The sequence below is a fragment of the Ursus maritimus genome, unplaced genomic scaffold (assembly GCF_017311325.1).
Source record: "Ursus maritimus isolate PB19 unplaced genomic scaffold, ASM1731132v1 scaffold_18, whole genome shotgun sequence".
NCBI classification, from domain to species: Eukaryota; Metazoa; Chordata; class Mammalia; order Carnivora; family Ursidae; genus Ursus; species Ursus maritimus.
Genome location: NW_024424230.1, coordinates 13,238,651 through 13,264,912, shown reverse-complemented (window position 1 = coordinate 13,264,912; position 26,262 = coordinate 13,238,651). Strand labels below are relative to the sequence as shown.

General features: G+C 40.3%; 1 protein-coding gene across 1 annotated transcript in view; it reads left to right on the top strand.

Annotated features, from left to right (window-relative positions):
• The window catches only part of PHLPP1 (PH domain and leucine rich repeat protein phosphatase 1), a 206,022-nt gene that overhangs the window by 115,283 nt on the left and 64,477 nt on the right, over positions 1-26,262 (top strand). The window contains exon 4 of the mRNA XM_040632453.1: positions 13,527-13,693. Coding sequence (XP_040488387.1) covers positions 13,527-13,693 — 167 coding nt within the window. The remainder of the gene's footprint in view (positions 1-13,526; positions 13,694-26,262) is intronic.

The window sequence follows — 26,262 nt, the reverse complement described above, 5'->3', positions numbered from 1 at the left end:
GCGCGCGTGCGTGTGAGAGAGAGAGAGAGAGAGAGAGAGAGGTGTGTGTGAGAGAGAGAGAGAGAATGAGAATGACTAAATAAATACATAAGTAAAACAATTTTATGACCATATCATTCCTGCTGTTACCACTGATTGGCCAGATGATCTTTTTAAAGTATTATCTGTTTTTATGTTTATTTTTAGCAGATAAAGACACACATATGCTTGGTTTATCCCACAAAGGAACTTTTGCTGTTCTTAACAGACACAGTAGGCTTTTGGGGTAACATAATTAGGGATGGCAGGTACTGGGGAGAAAGATTTCTTCCTGCAAAGTCAGGGGTCAGGGACAGAGGGCAGAAGCAGAACATCTTAGTAAACGCATGTTTTAGACACCGTGTCTTTCCTTTCTCCATCCTTAAAAACCAGATACACATTTTAAAAGTTTTTAGCAATTGTTATGGTTAGTGAATTAAACGAGAAATGAGTTGTAAGGTGCTGGTTGAAGAGGTTAGATATTTTAGAAGAAATCAGTGTGAGAGCCCCCTAATTGGATATGAATCCCGTATAAAACAGCCATGCTCTTTAAACTTCCTTTCATAAGGGTAGTCCTGTGATCATATCTTTTTCTTTAATCCAGCATCCTGGGAGAGTAGGTGGGGGCAACCAGAAAGAGGATGATGAGCAGCTCGGTCCCCTGGGGAGTATGTGCTTGTGGGAAGTTTGGAGTGGCCAAAGCTGACTCTTATAAGCCACTTGTACTTCCAGCTTCTGTTTCCACTGTCTCTGTTCTTCCGCATGTCTGTAGGCATTAGGAAGTTATACAGTTCAGTCGTTCAGGGTTACTGTGGAAACTTTCTTTTTCTTTTCTTATTGAGAAACACAACATTCACAGAATGGATTGTCTATACATCCTAATGCTTATTTTTTAAAAAAATTTCCCTCTTTTTTGCATTATCTTTTCATCTTTTTTTAAAATTTAAATTCAAATTATTAACATACAGTGTATTATTGGTTTCAGAGGGAGAGGTCAGTGATTCATCAGTCTTACATAATACCCAGTGCTCATTACATCACATTCCCTCCTTGATGTCCATCACCTGTTACCCCATCCTGCCACCCTTCTCCCCTCCAACAACCCTTAGTTTGTTTCCTGTAGTTAAGAGTCTCTTATGGTTTGTCTCTCTCTCTGATTTCATCTTGTTTTATTTTTCCCTCTCTGCCCTATGATCCTCTGTTTTGTTTCTTAAATTCCGCATATGAGTGAGATCATATGATAATTGTCTTTCTGATTGACTTATTTTGCTTAGCAATAATACCCTCTAGTTCCATCCATGTTGTTGCAAATGGCAAGATTTCATTTCTTTGATGGTTGCGTATACTCTGTTGTATATATGCCGCTTCTGTATCCATTCATCTGTCCTACGTCCTAATGTTTAAATGAGATTCATATTGATGAGGATCTGAAGGAAAATTAAAAACAAAAAGAAATATCTGAGTTTCTGATTTTTAACGACCATCCCCTCTCTTTGTAGGAGGACAAAGAGAACCAATTCTGATGATTTTTAAATTAAAATGAATTGAATAATTAATTCAAAAGGAAAATCTTTCATTTTCACTTTATGCTTCTGGATCTTAACTAAAAGAGAAGTGTTAATCTTCTAATTTGTTTCATTTGATTTTGGGAAAATTTATGAAAGGTTATTAGTTAGATATGTTCTATCAAGATAGGCCTTTATATACTTATTATTTAAAAAATTTAATTCTAGCACTTAGTATTGCTTGCAAAAATAATACCCAAGGCAGTGCCTTTGGAGTTTTTGTTTTGGGTGGGTGTTAGTGGTGGATACTGTGAAGGAAACAGCTCCTTTGGGAGGATTACGATATTGATTGTAAAGTCATCCCTAAAATATTAATGCACGACATGCTTTAAAAATTCAGTAAACATCCTAACGTATTCAGTGTAAAAAAGGGCTCTGTTTGCTCACCATGGGTACATGCCTTTAGCATGTTTTCCAAGTGATGGGAGAAAGGGTGGGAGTGGTAGGGAGAGAAGAGGAATTTCGGGGAGAGCTCCTGTCGAACACACGAGTGACATTATAGAAACGCTGACCTTGATGTCCATCTTTGTGGCCCACTTTTTGGAGTGCATTAGTTTTAGACATGCTGATTAATCCCGTGAATTCTTTTCAGAGTTAGTCTTTATGCGAATCTATAGCCTCAGCATACTTAATTTTTGATTAAGCCTTAGTTACTTCTCCAGCACTGTTTTGTCCCACTTTAAAAGTCTGTTTCTTTATTTCAGGGAAGATTTAAAAATGGGGGATTCAGATCACGAGTTGGGTGTTGTGCATGAATGTGCTTTTAATTTTTATTATGGAAAATGTCAAGTATTTAGAAGTGGACATAATAGTACACTAACAGCCACATACCTGTGACCCAGCTTCTACAGTTACCAACTGTGAGCAGTTGTGTTACACGTGTATGTTATCTGGCGCATCGTGACACTTTCACACCCCATTAGGCAGCATAGCTCGTGCACGTGTCTCTCTGCTTGTTGATGAGGGGCTGACATGCTGGCAGTTTCCAATGGCTGTAGCTATCTTAGTGGCTCTCTCTCCTTCCTTTCTTCTAGTATTAACTGTAGTATTTTATTCTAGGCCTCTTGTTTTTTGTTTTGTTGTGATTTTGTTTTGTTTTGTTTTTGTCACTGCAATGAACTTTTTGGTTGCCTTGCTATATTGGGTTCACTCTTCATATGCATAGTGTAGACAAGTCAGGGCCACATTGAGTGCTGAATTAAAGATCACATGAAGTAATGAGTAAATATCACCCCTTTAAATAAGAATGAAGTGTATGGTGAGTCACAAATGAACTTTTGCTTTCACGTGCTTAAAAAGAGTGTTTTCTTGGTCCAGATTTCACTCCAAGAACACTTCACTAACTACTTGAGTCCAGTCATTCTAATGTAATAGGATCAAGGTTTCCAACATAGAAGAATTGTGTCATTAGGTATAGTTGCAAGGAACCCTTCAAGATTACCTAGTCATCTTTTACACATTGTTTGCCTTTTAATTTGAAGTGTATATTAGGGCGTATGCTGCTTTTTGTCAGCATGATTTGAAATTTGTCTTTTAGGGATTGTGCTGTAGTTGCTTACGTTGGGATTATAATGGTAAGAGGCTTTGCTCTCAGTATGTTTCTGCTAAGAAGTCCAGGTGGTTTTTTTTGTTATTGTTGTTTGTTTTTTTAGAAACCTTCACTTCACATTTCATACCCATTTTTTAGGTAGCGAATTAAGGGCCATTTGACCAAGGACAGTCTAGCAGATCTGTGGTGGAAGCTTAAGTGAAACCTCGTGACATGGATTTTAGGATTTTAGCTTATAATACATCACTCCATCCCAAGGAGATTGTTCCTGTACTAACTCTGTAGTGAAGATGTGAGAAAAGTTTGGAAATCCAATGTATGAGCTGTTTGGATACAGGAAGATTTTAAGGAGGTAATGGGCAAATTGAGTTCTGAAGGATGAATAGGAGTTCACCGCAAAGACAAGAGGGGAAGACATTTCAAGGAGAGGTGTAAAGTATGTACAAAGGCACAGCTGTGTAAAATGTGAAAATATAGTCGTATCGCAGATGTCTGAGCAGTGTGAGAAAAAAAAATAGAAGCTAGATAAAGTTTAAAAAGTGCTGGCCTGTCTAGATTATTTCCTGCTAGTTCCATGTCATTTCCTGGGGGAAATTTGATTATAAGTTACCAAATACGATAACTAACTTTCCAACATAGTAATGGATTTGTTACATAAAAGTTATGGAATCTTTCCTTATTATGGATATGAGCAACAGTTTATGAAATTAGGGAATTTAGGAATTCTGCTTTGAATTTAAGCTAAAGATGAAATATTTTGGATTGCATTAAATTTTGTTTTTGTAATACATAAAACTGTGATTAACTTAGTAAAAATATTAAAATGATCTCTTTGTGGTTATAATTATGCTTCATCTTATTTCCACATTGCTAATCCTGTCTATTCTTTTTTTCCTGTGGCAACTATTGGTTCTGAAATCCTAGTTAACATATTCTTAAAGAAGGGTTTTTTCCTTGAATTCCGAGTCATTTCGGTTTAAAGCCATTTAATTTTATATTCTCCCAAAGTTTTATAATCCAATTTTATACAAGTAAAAAAATACCTAGTTTGCTTACCATTCCCTAACAAAAGAGGCATGCTTTTGTGAAATGCTGCCAGCTTGTACATTTACTGGGTTAAACTGACCCCCTGTGTTTCCATCTTCCCTCCCTGGGTCTTCTCACCCCCTCCCCTTTCTTCTGCACTTTGTTGGAGTTACTACAGAGTTGGGGAGGGAGGGAGGGAAGAGAGAAGACTAATTCCATCCTTTCTTTATGCTGGGCACTCTTCTAGGCTCAACTTCTAGGTCAGGGTCTCAGCAAAGGGAAGAAATGTGTTCCTCATTTGAATTTTACCTGTATATTGTTATTACCTTTAATAAAATACATTCTCGGTGTATTTTTTATTTTTTCTTTGGTGTCAAGCACACTTCTAGGTGCTTCATAGCAGCCCTCTAAGCATTCATTACAACTCTAGACGTCAGGCTTTACGGCAGAAGAGGGTAGTAACTCTGGAGGGGATACTGCCACATCTCCGTTTTGCAGCTGAGGGAACTGAGGTACGGGGTATCCAGCCCTGCTTTATGCAGGAAGTTCTGCTACCTTGCTCTCTTTTTTCTTTAATTGTACTTCCAATGTTTAACAGTGGCCTTCGGGGACAAAACAAACCAAGACTCAAATAACAACTGAAATTTACTGAAAATGTCAAAGGGAAGTACTTCACATACACAGTTGTCAGCAGCACCCAGGCAGCTCAGTGGTAGAGTACGAGGGGGTTTGTCACACCGTCTGTTGTGTGGGGTACGCTGCTAGGGACGTGAGCATGGCCACCGTGCACCGATCGTCCATCTTCTTAAATGATGACCAAGATGTTTTTAAGACATCTGAGGTGCTTTCTGAGTCATCCAAGGCAGATTAAATTGATGTTATTGTTGAGGGGACTGCTGTTGTCTAATTCTTCAGAAACTGGTCAAGTATTGCTATCTCAGGAATTTACCATATATGACTATCCACATCTCGGTATCTGGTCATGTTAATATTATGAAGTTAAGTCATTTTAATCTGAGTATTTAGACCAATGGAAAAAATATATATATATTTATTTATTGAGAGTTTAGTTTCCATGATCTATTTGCTTATCTTGAAAGATCCCAATATTTGTAACCCAGAGTATTGCATTTCCTACATCTACTCTGAAGAGTTAAGTTCTTCTACCCACTGGTCCGATTTATAATTTCATAAAGGAAGGAATCACAGAATAATTGGAAAAATGTCAATGACCTCTCTGTGTCTAACATTCTGGACCTTGTATGTTAGACTTGGAACTTAAAATACAAAACAAATAGCTCATTTCTAATAGAAGAATCATTTAAGTATACATTTATATCACTTCTTTTACCAGAAAGCTGGAATTTAAGTGTGTGTGTGTGTGTGTGTGTGTGTGTGGTTGGCCATCTTTTCCCTTCCCTGTGGTCAGGGAGATGTCACTTTCTCAGGTGACCACTGTCTAAAGGGACTGTTTACACCTAGTTTGCCAATAAGGAAATGAGGAAGGAACTCTGAGTTCAGATTTGATCTCCGCCCAAGCCGAGCTCTGTTTTTCTGTTGTTACTCAGAAACACAATGGGGTTTGTGTGTGTGGAGGGGAGATAACTCCTGGCGTCACGCGGGAGTGATCCTGGGAGGCTGGTGGTGCCATCTCCTTGCACTGTTACCCTGTTGCTTCTAGCCCCGGGAGAGGTGGCGCCAGGTCTGCATTTCCAGTGGATGCCGTGCAGCGAGCTCCCCAGGCAAACACCATACATAGTTCTGTCTGCTCTTGGTGGTGATGTGCAGGTCTCTGCCCAAGTGCCTGGGGGAGGGAGGGGCAGTGTGGGTGCTGCGATTGTCACAGGGTTGCTCTGAGGTTTGTGTTCTCTGCTCTGGGTGCTCTCATCACACCATTGTGTGTACCTTCTTGAATTATGGTCGTGTAGGTGTCCGTGTCTCGAGAAACCAAACTTTTGAAGACACAGAGTGCCATCTCTCCAGGACCTAGTCTAGTGCCTGGTTCGTAGAGGCAGATGGTAAACATACAGTGAAAGATTCACTCGTCCCCATCACCTCCATTCCCCTGGCAAAGAGAGGTCGGGGTACTTAGGTGGAGCTCTTAGTTCTAAGTTTCTCAGTATTGTTTTTTCTATATTGTTATAGCCTGGTGCTTTAACAGTGCTTTAACAACCTTGGCACCTTGCTTTGCTCCTATTAGTGTATACTAATTACTAATTATTAATTATTAATTAGGAGCTCCTATTAGTGTACATATTGTAATTAATTTTACACAAAAGTTTTCATCTGTTTAACAGATTTTATAAAATGGAAATGTTAGTACAGGATCAAGAAAAGAGATGTCCTTGCAAAAACGTCTGGGGTCAATTTAAGGCATTTCTTACATATTTGTAGAAATTCTTTTTTTAAAGAAATGATTGTATGTCGTAGAGCGGTGATAATTTGAATTTATTAAAGTTGGAAACTTTGGTTTGATATAGAGTATTATAAAATTTTGATGAGGATGGAGTTAAAAATAAGTTGCTAGAATGCTTAGCTCAAAGATTAATAAACACTCTTCCAGATTTATATTCTCCTATCTCATGCCTTCCCAAAGCATTTTTTAGGGGGTGAGAATCAAAACTAGGTCAGTTAAGAGGTTAAGAATTTTTTATAGAAGTCTAGTAAACTCCCCAGAGACTATCCCTGTAGCCAGGGCATAATTTCCCAAGCCACTGAAGGTTAGGCCAGAGCAATTAATGACTCATTGTGCTGGTGTGCCGCAGTCTTTTACTTTACACAAGCAGAATTACTCGTGCTATTTCAGCTGCTTTGAGCAAGCCTTTCAGGGTCATTTTGCTTAATTTTGAGCATGTTTGGAACATAATAAGGATAAATGCCCCTTCACTAAAGTATAGTGGTAACAACAATAAAAAAAGTCAAATGAATGTGTTTCTAAACTTTCCCTTGCTAATAAAAGATGATTGCTCATTAAGTGAACATCAGGAATAATGGGAATGATGCATAGGACAGTCCTGTTACAAGGGAAGACGATAATTTCAAAAGCACAGGGAGGATTGGTTAGGATAGGAGAGAGATCTTGGTTTAGAAATGCAACTCAGCTAGATTCAGAGCTGAGACCAGTTTTGATATAAGTGCCCTAAAGGCTTCCCAAGAAGCAATTGAGGAAAGTGTCGAGCTGAGTAGCATGTTAGAAGTATGTGGAAGCCTAGGAGGTAGACCGAAAAGTTTGTCATTCATATTATCATTTTTGTGTTGACCCTGCAGTGTACTTGGGGGGAAATATTTTGAGGGCCAAATGAACTTTCCCTCTACCCCACCCCCACCCCCACCCCCACATGTTTCCAAGTAATTTGGAAAAGAAGACAACCTGAGAAGGGCGTTGGAATTCATGTTCACTTTTATGCGTCTTCCAGAATATGTAGGTTCATGGGGGGGAGTCCCATTTAGTTCCCCAGCTCTTCCAGCCTTCAAAAAAAGTTCTGTCAATCCACACTAGCACTGATTTCCTTATCCACAGTTACATTGAACTGATCCCCTTAACCCTTGAATCGCCTCATGTGCTGTTCATGGGTGGTCTGTGAGCCACATAACTAGTGTCGTGTTCTGCCTTTGAGCTTTATGTGTGTAACGAACTGCTCGCGGTGGCGAGAGCGGTTGCCTGTGCTGTCGTCCTTTTTTTGTGTTACAGGTTTGTACTGTGTGCAGCTGTGGATGTTGGGGTACTTGGTCTGCAGAACCTCTCCTGATTTTTTTTAAATGAGAAAAGTATTATTGACAGCAGCTTGTTAAATTCCATCAGGGAGGGTACTGTCTATTCCACTTTAATGTTGAGGGAACAGAAGGACAGATGATGAAGTGACTTATCCAGAGCACATGGCTGGGAAGTGGTAGAACTGTTCATCTGCCCTGAATATTGTTAAGACTGTGCCCCTTCTCCTGCATGGCAAGTTGCTTGGGTCTCGGTTTTGTGTCTTCCACTGTCTTGATGTTGGGAGGTGTAATAGAAGTACAGTAGCTTTTGCCAAAAGGATGTTGTATTCTCACTGTGAGGTCCTTTAGAGGTCGCTTTCTATAACAAAGGCTTGAGGCAGTTTCTGCCTTTGCCTTTTCCTTTCACTTTCTAAATTTCTATAACCTTTTAAACTTTTCCTGTAACCTTTTAAAATTCGATGAGGCGCTTACCAGGTGGCATTACTGCTGCCCAGGTGGACAAGCTGTGTAGACAGGTGTGGGCAGAGCTCATGATGTCAAGGAATGGCGCCCTCGTGGCTTCACCCCTTCCCTGAAGTCTGTTTGTGGTCAGCAGATGCTCTCTGCTTCTCTCAAGGAGGACCGTCTTCTGTCACTGCCATGTCACTGCCCTTCCTGAGGTTCAAGCTTCTCCTATGGATGACATCTGATCATCTTTGCTGTGGTCTAAGGGGTTATGTTATTATGATATCATGGGAGTTATAAATACAGGTCCTCATTCAAACTCGGGTTCTGCTACTGCTCAAACTGTATGACCATGGGTGCGCTCTGTGACTCAGGTCACCCTTCATCTTTGAAATGAAGGTAAGTCATTGCCACACTGAGTTGTCGTGAGGGTTAAATATGATGGCTAAAGCAGTGAGAAGAGGGCCTCCCACAATTGAAGCACCTCCTAAATGTTAGCTAGTATTCTTATTATTCCTACTACTTTAAAAAAAAGTTAGAATAATAAAAGACCACTTGCTATGAGGTATAGCCAGGTGGATTTCTGATTTATTTTTCTTCTTCAGGTCTTTCCTGCGAAGACTCTTCGTTTGAATGGGTGCCGTGTATGTGGGTCACAGTTTCTTAGGGCAGTCCAGCTGATCGCCTTCTCATGTGGGATGCAAGCAAATCTCGTTGCGTCGTATCCCTGTGCGCCCAGGCTGGTCTGCGTGGAAGCACTTAAATCTCCCCTTTTTGCAGAGACCGGGTGGAGGTGCAACTCATGGTAGCTTTCGTGTTCGCCTTGGCAGCTCGCTGCCCTGCTGCCGTCCTTTCTGGTCTTGCTGTAGCTGTTCCAGCTCTGCCACGACCCTGCCCACCCACCCCCACCCCGCGCGCTGCTCTTGCCTGTTGTCCCCTTGTTAATGTGGCTTCTTCCCGCTTGTTTCCAGCAGCAGCGCTTGTGGTCCGGAATGAGGAAAGGAATCAAATACCACTTGACATTTAATCATTATCTTTCAGTTGTCCAAAGAGAGTATTTAGTGTGACACCTCAGTCGAAATAGGGTTTGTCCTCTTCAAAGTAGTCTCGTGTGAAAGAATATACTAGGTGGGTCAGACGCAAGCTGGTGAGAAAGCAAGGGTTGGAAAGTGGTCCAGTGGCCATTCTTCTGACAAATACGTTTTTCGAGGGTCTCACCAACGGCTGAGCATATCAGGGTATATCAGTGAACAAAATAGGCAAAAATCCCTGCCCGTATAGAGTTTACAGTCTAGAGACCCAGATTTTCAGAACCTTTCCATGCTTCCCATTTTGCTCACATTAAACGCTGGAGTGTTTACAGTGACTGAAAAGGCCCTGCGGGACCTGCTCCCCACCCCTGCCCCCTTACCTTCCTGATCTCACTACAGGTCATTCTTCCCTTATGTTACTGGGTTCCGTGATGTCCCTCGAACATGCCAGGCACATCCCTTTTTAGGGCCTTTACCCTTGCTACTTCCTCTTCCTGGAGTGTTCCTCTAGACAAATCCTTTCAGCTAACTTCCTCATGCCCTTCCTGTCTAAATGTCACCTTTTCAGTGGGGCCCACCCTGACCAACCTATTTAAGTAGAACCTACCACTTTTGCAGCAATCCTGATCCCCTCTATTTTTTCCATAGTATTTGCCAGTTTTTAACATATAGTTTACTTGTGTACGAGATCTAAGTTTAACGAAGGCAGGGATCTTAATTTTGTTTACTGAAGCGTACCAAATGCTTACCTAGGTCAGAAGTTGGCACATAGGAGGTACTCAATAAACATGTTGAATGAATGAAAATGGAAAGTACTCTGGAAAAAATTATGAAGGGAATATTAGTTTCTAAATTAACAAAATCTTGGTGACTTTAAAACAACAAATTTATGCAGTTTTGGAGGCCAGAAGTCCAAAATCAAGGTGTTGGCAGGACCATACTCCTTGAAAGCTCTAGGGGAGAACCCATTCCTTGCCTCTTCCAGCTTCTGGTGGCTCTGAACGTTCTTAGCTTGTGGCCCGTATTACTCCCATCTCTGCCCTCGTATGGTCACATCGACTTCTCTTCTTCTATCTCAAACTCCCCCTGCCTCCCTCTTAATAAAGATACGTATAATCATACTTCGGGCCCACCTGCATAATCCAGGATAAGCACCTCCTCTCAAGATCCTTAGTCATGTGTTTCGTCACATATGGTAGTATTCACTCTTGCCACGTAAGATAATATTTATAGATTCCAGGGCCTAGGATGTGGAAATCTGTGTTTTTGTCTACCTCACCTCCTTTTTGGGGGCCACCATTCAGCCCACTACAATGGGTTAGGGGGATCCCTTGATGACAGGAGGAATTGTTGCCCCTGGTGTACCACCTAGTAGAACCCTGAATGCAAGGAAAGCCAGAAGACAGCTCTCATCCATTTTCTTCTTTAACTGATATTTTAATTGAAATTGCATTTTTTCCCCAAAGTAAGCACACATAACACATGCACACAGAAGAGCACAAATGATAATATTACAGTTTCCATGTACTTGTCTTCCCCAGTTGTTAACATGTTCCCATAGTTCCTTCCTATCTTCCGTTGTCCCTCTTATAAGCAAATAATCATTTCAGATAAATTCCAAATCACCTGTCTTCCCATTCTTATTTCCTTTCCCCTCCCTACCCATATAGAAGCAATTGCTATCATTAATTTGGTATGTGCCCAATGTAGGGTTTATGAGGTTAATAGTTACTTCTCCATAGCTTTTATACATAATATATGGAGTCATGTGTGTTTGTGTTTTCTCTCTCTCCTGGCTTCAAAATATAAATCCCAGAGAAGGCCTCTGGTTAGCCTAGCTGGGGTCACATGCCAGTACCTGTTGGATCAACCTATGTGTTCAGTGGATGGGGTACTCTGGTTGCTCAAGCCTGGAGTCCATGCCTATCCCTGTAGCCAGAAGGTCAACATGGCTTTGTTCGCAGCTCTGTCAGGATCCTAGGATCCTGACGGATTGCTATAGGAAGATATGGAAAAAGGATTTGGGGCAGACAAAAAACTCAGATTTCCACTTGAGTTTCAAGTTTGAGCTTGGACATCAGGTCCTTTGGAAAGCCTTCCCTGACTTCTTAGATCATGCACTTAATGATTATTGTAGCCAGTATCATGTAGTACCTAATTTCCCTCTCCTTCTCTTAAGGTGTGCTCACTCCGGGTGGAGACTGTGTCTGCCTTGTTTACGTTGTACCGCAGGTGATAGAAGGCCTGGCACGCCCTTACGTGCTCAAAGTGTGCGCACGCTGTCTTCCTGTGAACAGGTTCCTGTGAGCGTTTGCACCTGCCTTTCAGGCCCATTACATTCCTCATGCCTCTTTTCACATCTTTTGGTATATATGGATGATTTGGCCCTGTTTGGGATTTTCTTTTTTCCTCCCTCCCTCCCTTCCTTCTTTTTTGTGGAAAACAATTTTTTCTTTTTCTTATTTAATAGTGAAAATTAAAGTAAAGATACAGTTGGTAAAATGCAGACTCAGAGTTCGTCTGTAAAGTCTTTTTTTTTTTTTTTCAAGATTTTATTTATTTGTCAGAGAGAGAGCATGTGAGCCCAAGCTGGGAGAGCACAGGCAGAGGGAGAAGCAGACTCCGCACTGAGTAAGGAGCCTGATGAGGGACTCCATCCCAGGACCCTGGGATCATGACCTGAGGCGAAGGCAGGCGGTTAACCGACTGAGCCCCCCAGGCGTCCCTGTAAAGTCTTTTGATTTGAGCCCTGCCAGGCTGTTTTTACCTCACTCTCCCCTTAGTTCTTATGTGTGCACAGTAATTTCTTTCTAACCTCAAATATGCCATCAGCAGAATAGGTTTTATGCAAATTTACCTCTGAATACCTTTTTAGCATCAGGAGAATTTGGATTTCAGTAGATGTAAGATGTGAATCACTCTGTTTGGCAGTAGTAGCAATACTAATAGTGATAGTACTAGCAGTCACTGTGTATTGAATGCTGTTTCTGTGCCGGCTTATAGATTTCCGTGTCACCCTTACACCTGGTACACAGATGAGAAAACTACAGCTTAGAGGGCTCAGTGAATCATGTCCTCTCAGCTCCTAAGTGGGGGAGCTGGGATGTAGAGCTGCACATTGACCCTAGCCAGAGTTACACTCCTGAGCACCATGCCCTGCTGTCTCTGTAACTGGGAAAGAGAAAACTGGAGTTTGGTAACAGAAAAGGACATCAGACTGATCACAGATAAGGAGTGGCATTTCTGCCATAAAGCTTTGGTAAAGATAAAGAACATGAGAGAGAATCAACCCAGATCTTAGAACAGTATTCCCATGGCCTCTTTGAGGAGAGAGGGAGCCAAGGTGGGTGCAATAGGGCTGAAGCCACACGCAGAGGCATAAAGTGGCACCACATGACTCGGAATATTGGAGAAAGCGTTTGAGAAATACAGGTCATCCCATGCTCTTTCTGTCTCTAGCGTGCCAGTTGGTTTTGGCCCTGGGACTCTCGCCACAGTAATAGTCATTCGACCAGGAAGGCTTTGAATATGTAGATAAACATTCAGACATAAAATAAATTTTACTTAGAATCCTTGAATGAAGCAAAGCACAATGAATGTATAAGCATCTCATTGAAGCGCTGTGGGAGAGACAACCCAAGAAGTTGAGAGCAAGCAGGTCGTGGAATCTGATTCTCAGCTACCATTATTATTAAAGACGTGTACAAGGCCATCGGGACTTTTCCTTACTGTTGCTGTTTTAAATCAGTATATACAAGGGCCTTGATAGGTTCCATCTAGACCTTCGTGTCTATCTCCTAACCCTGTAGTTACTCTAGAGTCCTGTATTATTTAGCTCTGAATTCTCTTACCATGAACGTTTTCAGGAACTTAACCCCTATGTTTGGAGGAGATTACTGATATCACTGAACCTGATAGGATAATCTGTGCTTTTTGTAACCTGTCTCCTATACTGGGTTACTGTAAGTACCTTCCGGCAGGGACACTGTTTTCTGCTTCTACAGTACTTGACTCAGCTCTGTATTAAGTAAATACTCTACTGGTTTGTACTTGGACTACTAGTGCCACTTGTACGATATGTCTGTGTTCTCAGGGGGGTTATCGTATTTCTAGCCATAGAGGGCATCTATAGGATAATTGGATGGTATTAAAATCAGGCTGGGTTTTATCCCCCTCCAGGTTGCATCACAGCGCATCAGCTCAGTGGACCTCTCGTGTTGTAGCCTGGAGCATCTGCCTGCCAACCTCTTCTACAGCCAGGACCTCACTCATCTCAACTTAAAACAAAACTTCCTAAGGCAGAATCCCTGCCTACCAGCTGCCAGAGGGCTCAATGAACTGCAAAGGTGAGTGTACAGAAATGGGCAGCTTCTGTTTGTTTCTTGAATATTCTTTTTTTTAATAATACTTTTTTATTATGTTAGTTACCATACAGTACATCCCTAGTTTTTGATGTAAAGTTCCATGATTCATTACTTGCGTACAACACCCAGTGCACCATGCAATACGTGCCCTCGTTAATACCCATCACCAGCCTATCCCATCCCCCCCAAGCCCTCAGTTTGTTTCCCAGAGTCCATAGTCTCTCGTGGTTCATTCCCTCTTCTGTTTACCTCCCCTTCTTCTTCCCTTTCTTCTCCTACCGATCTTCCTACTTCTTATGTTCCATAAATGAATGAAACCATATGATAATTGTCTTTCTCTGCTTGACTTATTTCGCTTAGCATTATCTCCTCCAGTCCTGTCCATGTTGCAGCAAATGTTGAGAAATCGTTCTTTTTGATGGCTGAGTAATATTCCATCGTATATATGGACCACATCTTCTTAATCCAGTCATCTGTTGAAGGGCATCTCGGCTCCTTCCAAGATTTAGCTATTGTGTGCAATGCTGCTATGAACATTGGGGTGCATAAGGCCCTTCTCTTCACTACGTCTGTATCTTTGGGGTAAATACCCAGTAGTGCAATTGCTGGATCATAGGGTAGCTCAATTTTTAACTTTTTAACGGACCTCCACACTGTTTTCCAAAGTGGCTGTACCAACTTGCATTCCCACCAACAATGTAAGAGGGATCCCCTTTCTCCACATCCTCTCCAACAATTGTTGTTTCCTGCCTTGTCAATTTTTGCCATTCTAACTGGCGTAAGGTGGTATCTCAGTGTGGTTTTGATTTGAATTTCCCTGATGGCTAATGATTTTGAACATTTTTTCATGTGTCTGTTAGCCATTTGTATGTCTTCATTAGAAAAGTGTCTGTTCATATCTTCTGCCCATTTTATGATATGTTTATTTGTTTCTTGTGTATTGAGTTTGAGAAGTTCTTTGTAGATCTTGGATACCAGTCTTTTATCTGTAGTGTCATTCGCAAATATCTTCTCCCATTCCGTGGGCTGCCTCTTAGTTTTTTTGACTGTTTCCTTGGCTGTGCAGAAGCTTTTTATTTTGATGAAGTCTGTTTCTTGAATATTCTGACTTAAAAAGCTACAGTGTGTAACCTTTCTCTTTCAGAGGGCAGGGTAATAGGACTTTATGAAAGTGAGGACATTATCAGTTTCATTCTGGAATTTTTTTTAAGGACCCTGCCTTTGAAACGAATGATTTATGATATTCATTAACTGGACAGATTTGTGTAAGAGAATATTTCTCTTGAAAACACTTCTGTTTCTAAACTGATCTACAAACGGGTCTGTGAAAAGTTTGTTACTTGATGTGTTATTTCTGAACTACAGAGGTTTGTTCAGATTAGATTATTTCTTTTGAAATTTATAAAAAGTCAGTGTTTTCTATGAAAAGACATTTCCCTACCAGTTTAAGAACTAAGGTTTAAATCCACTAATACCAGGTCATCTGGGTGATTAGTGTGTAGCTTTCAAGAGTCAAATGTTAAAATGGTCTGCTTTATAAACTGGAGAGAAGGGACTTTATTTGCATGGACCTAAAACAGATTTAAGAATTTACTGTATTTATTTCCTTTTTAGAGCAATGATCATTTTTGATTCTATGGTAAATTAAGCCTCTGATACTTAAATATTTGTTGCAGATATATGAAACTATAACTGCAAAAGAATGTAACTTTTAAATAAATAATGAGTTGTTCACTTGTTCTAAATAACTGATAATGATCCAAGATTAAACTGTGGTAACTTACTATTGTGATTATGTGTTCATGGTTTTTAATATCTAAAAAGAATAATCCAGTAAGTGTTTATTATAAAGTTTGTGTGATGTGTAATTGGAAAAGAGAAGAGTATTCTAATTGTCTTTTTAGACCATTGTGAGTAATCTTTTTTGATAGTATACCAAAACTTGACAAGTGGTCATTTCTTAAATGTTGGTTCCAGTATGGAATCTAAAACCCTGTTGTTAAACTTTGAAACATTCTTTTACATTAGGTTGTGTTGACCTTTCTTGCATTTTGAATGGGTTCTTGCCTGTGCATCATTTTACTGTGTTAATTATTGGTCATTTGGGAAATACTAGTTCATTAGATAATGGAGCTATTCCAAATGTTAACGCATTTTATTGTGCAATTTCAAGACATGACAGTTGTTAATATCACCAGTGATCTCATCAGAAAAATCTTTAAGTATTGGGAAGTTCTCCAGTTCACGGTGGAAACAAGTTTTCCAAAATTTTGATGTTCATTTGGAAGCTTGAAGGCTATCCTTGGCAACAAATACCGTCAGTTGTTTTTCCTGAAATGACCTTCTCACTTCATTGTAGAGAAAATGTCTGCCAAATACCCAAGTCCGAATAACGAATTTGTCAGTTGTTCTTTCAAGTCAAAGTGGTATTCCACGAATTATTGAGTAGTTTGGCTCACAGCTCAAATAATCATACACGTGTTTTCTCTGAGATAACCACCATACTTTAGTCTATAGCAAAGGTGCTTTTATCCACAGGTAGAGAGGGCCAGTCAGGAAACTCTGAAAGAACTAAATAATAAGCAGGCTTCATAGAAGTGTAGGAAGTTCTGCACTTCCGCTGCAAACATCAAGAACTTGATATCATTCAGAGTTTCCTGATTGGCTCTCCGTATCGGTGGATTCTGCGTCTATCAATTTCTTTTCGGCCCTTCCCCGCCTCTCCGTGCTCCCGCTCCGGGAGCACACAGCCTGTCCCGCAGCTCTGCCCTGTCCGGGCGAGCAGTTCACTCAGCTGGACAGGGCAGGAGCTGTGCAGAACGGCTGCCCCCTGTCATTCTCCCACTGCAGTGCATCCTCGCTAGTTGTCTCAGCCACGGTTTCGTACATTCCTTGCTTTTGTTTCATGGTTTAAAAATTTAAACTTTTCCCCATCCAAGTAACATCCTATGTAGATTTTTTAAAATCTTAATAAAAAACAAGACTTATAATAAGAAATATGTGCCTGGAACTCCCGCCCATCCTTACACCCCAGTGCTGCTCCCCAGGCAACCACTTTTGAGTCTTTTGGCTCTTTTTTTGCAGTTTTCCTCCGTCTTCCGAAGTATTCTGTATATACTGCTATTTTACTATTTTTTGTTGTTGGACATTGTATGTTGACTTACTACTGTGGAGGGTGAAGATGTAACTCTCTTACCTTGTCACACCACGTGCGCACACTGCGTCTCCTCCCATCCGCTCCGTGTGTGGCCGACTGTCAGTTTCGGTTGTCCTCTTTGTGATCAGGGAGCTGTGGCCCACAGCTAAGGCACTTATTAAACGCAGTCACTGTATTTCCTTTCTCCTGCTGGCTGGAGAGTAGCCTCTCGCTTGTGTCCTTTTTTCCCTAGTCTTTCTAAGTTTTTTTGACAACTCTGACATTCTTCTTGACACCTTTTTCTTGGACACTTCTTTCCCCCTGGAGTCAGGGTAGCTACCTGCTCCATTGGCTTGCTGCACAGCTGGTGTCCTGGGATGACCTTCTGTCACTTCCCTGGTAGTTCTCGTCTCCCCTATGTTGGAGCTGTAGTTTGCTGACAGCTAGTAAGGTGAAGAAAGACTTGGTTTACTCCCTCTTTTTAATGGAATATCTTCCTGAGAAAGGAGACACGCGAGACCAATTTATTAGACACTTCGCATATCTGAAAATATTTTTCTCTCCCACTTGAATGGGAACTTGGCTGGCTTCTTGGCTGTGTCCTGAGATTTTTGAAGCCGGTGCACCATTATTTTCTATGTACTACAGTTGCTATTAAAAAGTGTTATGCTATTCTGATTCCTCTCTTTACGGGTGATCTTTTTTCCCCTTTGCTTGTTTTGTTTTGTTTTGTTTTGTTTTGTTTTGTTTTGTTTTGTTTTAAACAACCTCCAAAAGATTTCAGGGCCTTCATTTTATGGCACTCTTCATTAATTTCAGCCATTATGAAGAACACTTGATCTGAAAAAATTACGTCCTTCAGTTCTGGAAAATTTTCTCATTATGTTTTTTGGATCATTTTCTCCCCTGCCTTGGTTTTCTCATTCCTTCTTCTGAATTCCTGTGAGTTCGGTGGGACCTCCTTGTTTCTCCTCTAATTCTCTCATTTTCCTATCTCTTTGCTTAAGCCCTACTTCTTGACAGGTGTTCTCTCCTTTATCTTAACCCTTCTGAAGTTCTGCTGCCTTCATTTTTCAGGGACTCTTTCTTGTTTGTTTTCTAATTTGTGTGCATTTTAAAGCATTCTCTTCTCTTTTTTTCTCTTCTTCTGTTTCCAAGGACATTAAAGTTATTTATTTATTTTCTTCTTACACTGTTTCTTTTTTTCCTGTTTGTGTAGGTGTCTGACTTTTGTGTTAGAAACGTAACTATTTGGTGATCCTTTGCTCTCTGTTCCTATTTAATGGTGAGTCACTGAGAAGTGAGTTGGCTACCGTGATACGTGGGTAGGGCTTCTCCACCATACAGCTGCCCTGCCATGGCTATCGGGGGTGAGCTCGTGGTTTCATTGGGGAACTTCCTAAGGTGGTATCTGTGGATCTTTTCCCTAAAGCATGTCAGTTTTACTTGAGAGGAATCCTATGGTCTTCTGTGTGGGCAATGCATGCCAAGATTCAGGAAGCAGAGTGAGGAAGAGAGCTGTAATCTCAAGGTTTAGCATGTGGGTTTTTAATTGATCCCTGTTTTCTGAAGAGTGCTTTCTACTAGGCCTGATGTCTTTGAGCCAGAGACTCTCCAGTTCAGTTTCTTCCAGGGAATAAGTTGTGTTTTGCTGGAATTGGGGAGAGGATCTGGGGTCTTCTTTCTTCCTTGTATAACCTTATGAAGTCTTTTTGTAGAAGTATAATAAAAACATAGAAAAGGCACAAGTGTGCGTGTATAATTCGGTGGGTTTCCACAAAGTAAACACATCCATGTAACCAGTACATATATTAAGAAATAGAATATTACTAGCACCCCAGAAGCCTTCCTGTGCCCCTCCTCTAATTAGAGATTAGATTAAAGATAATCACTATCTTGACTTTTAACACCATAAATGAGTTTTGCCTGCTTTTGTACTTGATATAAATAGAGAGTATGTTGTGGTGTTCAACTTCTTTCATTTACATTTTTTTAGAAAAGCAAACAAAGCATGTGAAATTACATGTTATTAGTTTGTACTTTGTAGTGTGCAGTATAAAGCCGTGTCCTTTACTTAAGGTAGAAGATTTTTCAGTTTTACATGGCAACAGAGGTTTCTGTTTTCTTTCTATTGCTTTATGCCTTGGGAGATAGACCGAGGGGACTTGCTGTGGGGGGTTGTGGGGGGGGTTCTGAGCAATTGCTAAAGCTGCTCTTGTGTTGCCATTTGGAAAACAAATGGGCTTTAAACCAGCTTTTGTTCTACCACATTCTACTACCCCCATTGTGCAAGAAATACTGTATTGCAAAGTTCTCAAAGTAGTAAGTTTAGTATAATACACATACACATACTTAGTGCTAGGAGTTGAAATTATAATATGTATTTTTAAACTCATATTTTTAAACTCATAAAAGCACTCATGTAGCTTTTATATGCCGATACAGTTAAGATGGTAGATTTGAGATATGCCATATATTTAGTTGCTCATTTTTATTTGTGTGTTTAAGGAATTTGTGCTAATTTCTAGTGCGTGTTTCACAGTGAATATGTTAGAGAGGTACCAGAGGGGAACTTACTGTGTTTTTACCTGAGTCTCAAGGAATGAATTTTTAGATTACAAAGTTAGTTAGGGCAGATATCCAGGGAGTAACTTTAAGTACAGTGTGTTTATAACAGGTAGGAGTTCTGCCCCTTATTCTCTTAACCACATCTCCCCTTAATTTTTCTTCCTATTGGAAATTCTTGCCTTAAATAAATGAGCTGTTTTCACAGAACATTTACGTTGGTATTTCCAGCCGCATTCTAAATCTGGAAAGATGGCATGCTGATGTACACACATAGGCCAGCAGTTTCAGAGGGAAAACATTGTTCTTGGAACGATCACTGTTTGTTTTTCCTTTATTGGCGTTGGAGCTCTTCAAGTTAGTTTTCAAAATATAGAGGAGAGGCAAAGTCAGAGTAATTTTTGGTAGTTGAATGGTTTCGTTCCTGATTACGTATGTCACTATTAATTATAATGTATTATTTACCTCTGTTTTATTAATAGATAGTACTTCATTTACGTTAGCTACATCTCCATTTAGATGACCCAGATGGTATTAGTACTAAGATTATAATTTGCAGCGGAGAATTCTTTTAAATATAGTAAGTTTCTTTGTAAAGTCAATGAAGAGGACAACCTTTTTGCTGGTTTAAATTCGAGGAATATAACTTTCCTTCCAATGTCTTAGGTTTATTGTTTTTAATACTGTACTGAAGCAGTATGAACTTACTTGTACAAGATTGTATTAGTGTTCAAACATTTTACTGTGCTGATGCATTGAGCTCTTTTAAAATTACCATTTATTAAAGTCTCGTGGGTAGTGATATTGCATTGAAGGATCTAGAGTTTGTAAGGGATGGCGGATCAGAGAGTTCTTTTATGGTGATAGCCAGTGCAGCGGTTACAGAGAGCTGTGTCGAGAGCAAACTCAAAAGTAGAGTTTGATAGTAGTAATTTGTATGCACATGTTTCTGTAGCTTTGTCCATGGTACTTGGAAAGTTTCCCACTTCATTTGAACTTAAATGTCCTCATCTTAAATAATTTTAATTTATTAATTACTTCTGCCTATCACTTTTGTAGATGAGCCTGTGTTTGAATATTTGACAAATTGATGATAATGAAAACACTTCCATTGTTTAATTCTATTTGTTGGAAATTAGACAAATTATATAATAATTATTCTCATAAATACAAATCGATTATGGTTCAGTTGTGTTGATGGCTGGTGATTATCTATCACTTTCATCCATTAATAAGGGAAGTGAATCTGATTCCCAGCTCTTGCTGAGTTAGTAAAGGGAAACAAAGTTAGCAGGGCTAGAGGGTCCCAGCGAGTTCTAGGAATGGAGCTGATTTTTTTATAGGATTATTAACTTTAATTTCAGTGGAAGTTGGTGTTTCAAATTATTTGGTAAATCATGTATGTCTGCATAATTATTAATGTGCTTTTTTTACCATATGTGATCCTGAAATTGGCAAAAAAAAAAAAAAACCCTCAAATTTACCACCATCAGCCCCCCCCCCTTTTTTTTTTAAACATTCTCCTTTGGATACTGAACTTTGTTGTTGTTTTGTTACTATGCTCCTCACAGTTTCACAATATTTTATGCAATAGTTAAAAAAGCGTCTGCTCTCGTGAAGATGTAATGCCTAGGAATAGCTGTATTGCTTCAACTTGTAAACATTTGATGTTGCATTTAGTTTTTGCCTGAGTGACTTTCAGCATAGGTACCGTAAGGAAAGAGTTGACTTCAGCCTGTCACCTTTTTTTTTTTTTAAACCGTGTTCTGTATTTATCTTATTTGCTTTGAATTCTTAGGGAGCAGGGATCTGTTCTTCCTCAGAGGGAGGAACCACTGCCAGATGGGCCATTAAATACATACTTGGTAAACGAATGAATATGTGAGCAAATAGTGGTGGGAATCGTCTTGATTCATTCAACACTGTGTTAAGTGTACCCCACTTCTTTGCAAAAGGTATTTGCAGCCACATGTGGAAGGAAGGGAGACTGGTAATTTATCATGATGTTTCTCTTTGGTTGAAGGTAAGACGAGAGGACAACCTGCATTGTGAGGTGATTCAGAAAAGATTACAAAGGAAGAGATTCATAAGAAGGGATTTGAAGTTGGAAAAGGAAACACTAGATTTTAAACAGTATAATATTGGACTTCTTTAAGAAAAAAAAAAAAAACTGCAAGTCTATTCACCATTCTCTAAACATACTTCACATTCACCTTGCAAGGAATGTCCCTCCTCTTCTGCTTTTCACCTGCCAGACACAGGCTCAACCCAGTGAATCCTCTTCCCCTTCAAAACACATTTGTAATGACCTTTATTTCTTGAAGCTTTTAGTTAGTTCCCATTTCCGTGTGACCTTTTCATCTTCTGAATTGTTAGCTTTCTCTCTACTTAATGCATATACTAAGTATACCTTTTATAACAAACATTTGAAAACTTCAACCATCTATATGAAGTCCTTGAGAACAGAGGTGGAGTTTCCTTATCTTTGTCTTCCCTCTCTGATGCCCCTCCCATATTTAGCCATTAGATATAATATGTACGTGGCAAGTCCCTTAATATTTGTTGAATTGAATTGTTAGTTTTCCCACAACCAAGGATAATCAAAGAAATGTGATCCTAAACTTTCAGAAAAGAGCATCCAAAAAATGCTTTGAACAGTGGCACCATTTGGTGTATTTAGTGCTTGAGGTGACTATTTTAAGGGGACAGAAGTCATTTAGAATGATTGTAGATTAATCATGTTACGTTATATAGCACGTGGAGATCAATTTCAAGGAACTTAGGAGTAAGCTTGTCATTGTGTCTTATAGGCTATGGTATAAAATGGGCATAATATAACCTAAAATAAGGTAAAGATTACAATTACCTTCGGGTCAAGGAGAGCATGAGTTAATGACTTGGAACAAAGAAGTGATTTGATCTCTTTTTTTTTTTTTTTTAAAGATTTTATTTATTTATTTGACAGAGAGAGCCAGCGAGAGAGGGAACACAAGCAGGGGGAGTGGGAGAGGAAGAAGCAGGCTCCCAGCGGAGCAGGGAGCCCGATGCGGGGCTTGATCCCAGGAATCTGGGATCACGCCCTGAGCCGAAGGCAGATGCTTAACGACTGAGCTACCCATGCGCCCTTGATCTCTGTTTAAATGTGACATGTGTTTTCGCTGAGAGGAATAAGAGCGATGGGGGTGAAGCAGAGATTTTTCAAATGGGAGAACAGTGGCGAGAAGGAATGAAGTTGAGTTGGGTGTGCAGGTGTGTGGGTGGAGTAGAATGAAAGCTATGAAGAAATGAGCGTTGAGAAACTCATAATTATGCCTGGAATTTATCAAGTACCTTCTTCTTAGAAAGCTCAATTTTCTACATTTTTAATCCCCATGGAGTGAAAACAAATGACCTTATTTCCCACTCTGTTCTTTTGGGGATCTTGGCATTCCAGAGCTACAAAGTTATGTTAATTACTTACCCCTACCAAAAGGTCACATTTCCAGGTTTTTAAAGAAAGATTTTAATATTTTGTTTTTATCAGTAATTTCTGAAAACTCACTTTTAATGGGAATAGTGATGATTCATTAGCAGTGGAATCAGGAGCAGCATGCGAAAATATTTTTGCAGCTCATTTGCCAGACTTAGAACTGCAGTACTTAGCCCAGTTTCAGCGTCTGTGAAGATGCTCTGCCATATAAAAAAATATTACAAGTGAACAAGAGCTAAGTGCTGCAGAAGGGTATGGCCGAGGTGTTAACGAACACTTAGCACAAGTGCAGCTCAGGGGTGAATAACCCTGGGAAGGAATTTCCACTACTGGGGTCTGGTGAGGCCTGCCAAGTGTATAGGGAATTTCGCAGACTGGGTGGAATGCCCTTCTTTCAGTTAACTCTTCCCAACACTGGAAGTTCCTTTATAATACAGCTTTGCTTTTCACATGGAATTTTGATCCTCTTGGGAAGCTTTCTATTTCACACGATTCCCATTTTCCTTCCCTGATCAAAGGAAAGCCTTTACTTGGTGCTTGGGGCGCTGAGATTGTGTAGCCTTTGGTCTTCCCCTTGGTGTGGGCTCCCGACCTCATTTCTGAAAATAATAGCTGATTTTCTTCTTCCCTCACATGGTGCATGAAGAAGAGGGAGCTCAGAAAAACACAAAAGATTTCTTTATCGACTAGACTGTATTAAATTACAGTCTGCCCTATTGACTTCTTGGGATCCTTTAAGATGTTTAACCTTTTTTTCCCCGCTTAAATAAAAAGAAAGAGGAGGGATCTTCAGAAGTCTTGGCTTGATTCCAGTGAGGCTATTGTATTCTGGCCCATTCCATTCTTCCATTTGTTCTAGTTGAGCTCTTTGCTGTGCTTTCCAAGCTTTAACTTAACTGCAAGCGGTTCGTGTTGAACGCAGTATTTGTAAGTATTTGTTCTTCTGAGTGGTAACCAACTTTTCAACTCTGCATATAGCTCTTAGGGGACAGCGAATAAGCATGCAGGGAGAGCCCAACCAATGATGCTTATTTTGTGGTTTCTAATGGTGAAGTGTCATCACGACTTGGGAACATGATGACTTCTGAAAAAAACCCCTTTGGTTGCCAGTGCAAGAACACTGAGGGAAACCCAGTAATGCCTCTTTCTCCCTCTCTCCTCTGCCTCAGGTCAAACAGCCTCAGCTCACTCTGGAGCTCCTTCTGACCACACACACGTGTCACTTTTGAAAATGAAAAATCCAGGAGAGTTGTTGTCCTGAGAGTGCCTGGAGTTGTGATGTCATTCACCATGCTCTCCATAGTAACCGAGCTGTGAATGGGAGGAGTCCCACGCCTGCTGTCGTTTCCCACGGGTGGGTTGGGCGGATGGTGCCAGCGTTGGCAGGATATTTCACAGTGGCTTCTCTGGAGGAGGGCACACCCATCCCTCCCGGGTGCTGTCTTTGGGACGTGTAATTAACAAGACAACCTTAGGGAAAGTCTGACTTTCCACACAGTTTTTTTCCAATTAGAAGATTTCTGTCAGAATGCACCTTTCACCCCACATGGAGAGGTAGGGGTGTGTGTGTGTGTGTGTGTGTGTGTGTGTGTGTGTGTGTCAAGCACATCTGAAGCACAGAGATGCTCTGTGATTTGCATGATTCACACAAAGCCATGCATCCTCGCATAGTCTGTTTCACTTATTTATTCAGAGTTTTTCATTGGTAAATAGCAGTGTCTTCATCTGGAATTTGAGGCGCCCTGTGCTTAGTCTTCACACGCCCTTTAAGACCACAGTTCTTTCTGCTTAATGCTATCATTTGCTTAATGCTTCCCAAGTATACCCTGTAGTTTTTGCCCTCCAAATCAGTGTTTCTCAAAATATGATTTTTACGTCAGGATCACATGGGGTGCATGGGGTATTCACAGGAAACAGAGAAATCTTTTTTCCTGCCATCCCTGCGGAGTCAGAACCTCTGGTGATGAGACCTAGGGAACTGCATTTTTAACAACGCATGCTAAATTTGAGAAACAGTCCCGCCACCCTATTCTCCTTGAATGTCCTCTTCTCTAATCCCCATCTCCCCATTAAACTCTTGTGTCCCTCCGAATACAGTGAGTTTTCTCTTCTGTAAGTACTCATGGTTTTGTTTTGTTTTTTTCCAGTAAGTTTTCATCTTGTGCTTTGTATTATAGCAGCTTTGCCCCCAAACTATTTTTAAATTCCCGGAGGGTGAAAACCATATGTACTTCTCTTTTGTAGGCTTCACACACCTTTGTGCATAAGAAGAACTCAGACAGTGTTTACCGAACGGATGGTTCAGACTTTTATTGTATCTAGTACACTTTTGGGTATTGGATTTTTTTCTACTAACTATCAGGTGTGCTTGGTTTATTCGTAGGCGTGATGTGAGCTTAAACTACTCATGTCTAAGCACATTTTCATGATATAATTATTCTCTCTGACCTTAGCTTACATTCACTTTCTCCTTTGATAATCCGATATCTTTGATAGAGATGTTATCTGGTTTTCATTTTTATATATCCTTATATGACTCAACTGGGATTTTATCCAAGTATACTTTGTGGACCTTCTCTTTTTCTTTCCTCTGAGAAGAGGACCGGAAATAGCAATCTGTTTTCTGCTTTTTACATTTTTGTTCTTTGTCCTGCTAGTATGGTGGTTAATATTAAACATCTCTTGAATGATGTTGCAATTGAATTGGCTGTGGGCAGATCTGTTGGTAAGAAAATAAGAAAAGGTAGTCATGGATAAGTTGAATAAAGAAACCATTTCATAAGGAAGGTATGTTTAACTGTAACATAATAACATACCTCTTGTTTGTCTTTTCGATCATTATATTGCCAGTTCATAAAAAAAAAAAAAAGTCAGAACACAGCAGATTTATGCCGTTTGTGACTCATTACTTTCGTGAAGTTAGTGCAGGGTTACTGTAGATTACTGTGGATCTAGTGACTGCTCTTTCCACATGATTACCCTCTTATGATTTGGAGTGGTTTTCTTTTTCTTTTTTTAAAGATTTTATTTATTTGTCAGAGAGAGAGAGAACACAAGAGGGGGTGTGCAGGCAGAGGGAGAAGAAGTCTCCTGCTGAGCAAGGAGCCCGATGTGGAACTCGATCCCGGGACCCTGGGATCATGACCTGAGCCGAAGGCAGACGCTTAACCAACTGAGCCACCCAGGCGTCCCTGGAGTGGTTTTCTATATAATGTACTTACTTGGTTCATGGGAGCCTGCCCCTCACATCTCCCTACCCGCCCCCCCACCCCTCCGTGGGTTGGAGCTCTGTCTTATTGGCTGTTGTATACATAGGGTTAACTTAGCCTAGGTCTGGCACAAAGTAAGTAACCAGTAAGTGCCTCCTATTTGAATCATTTT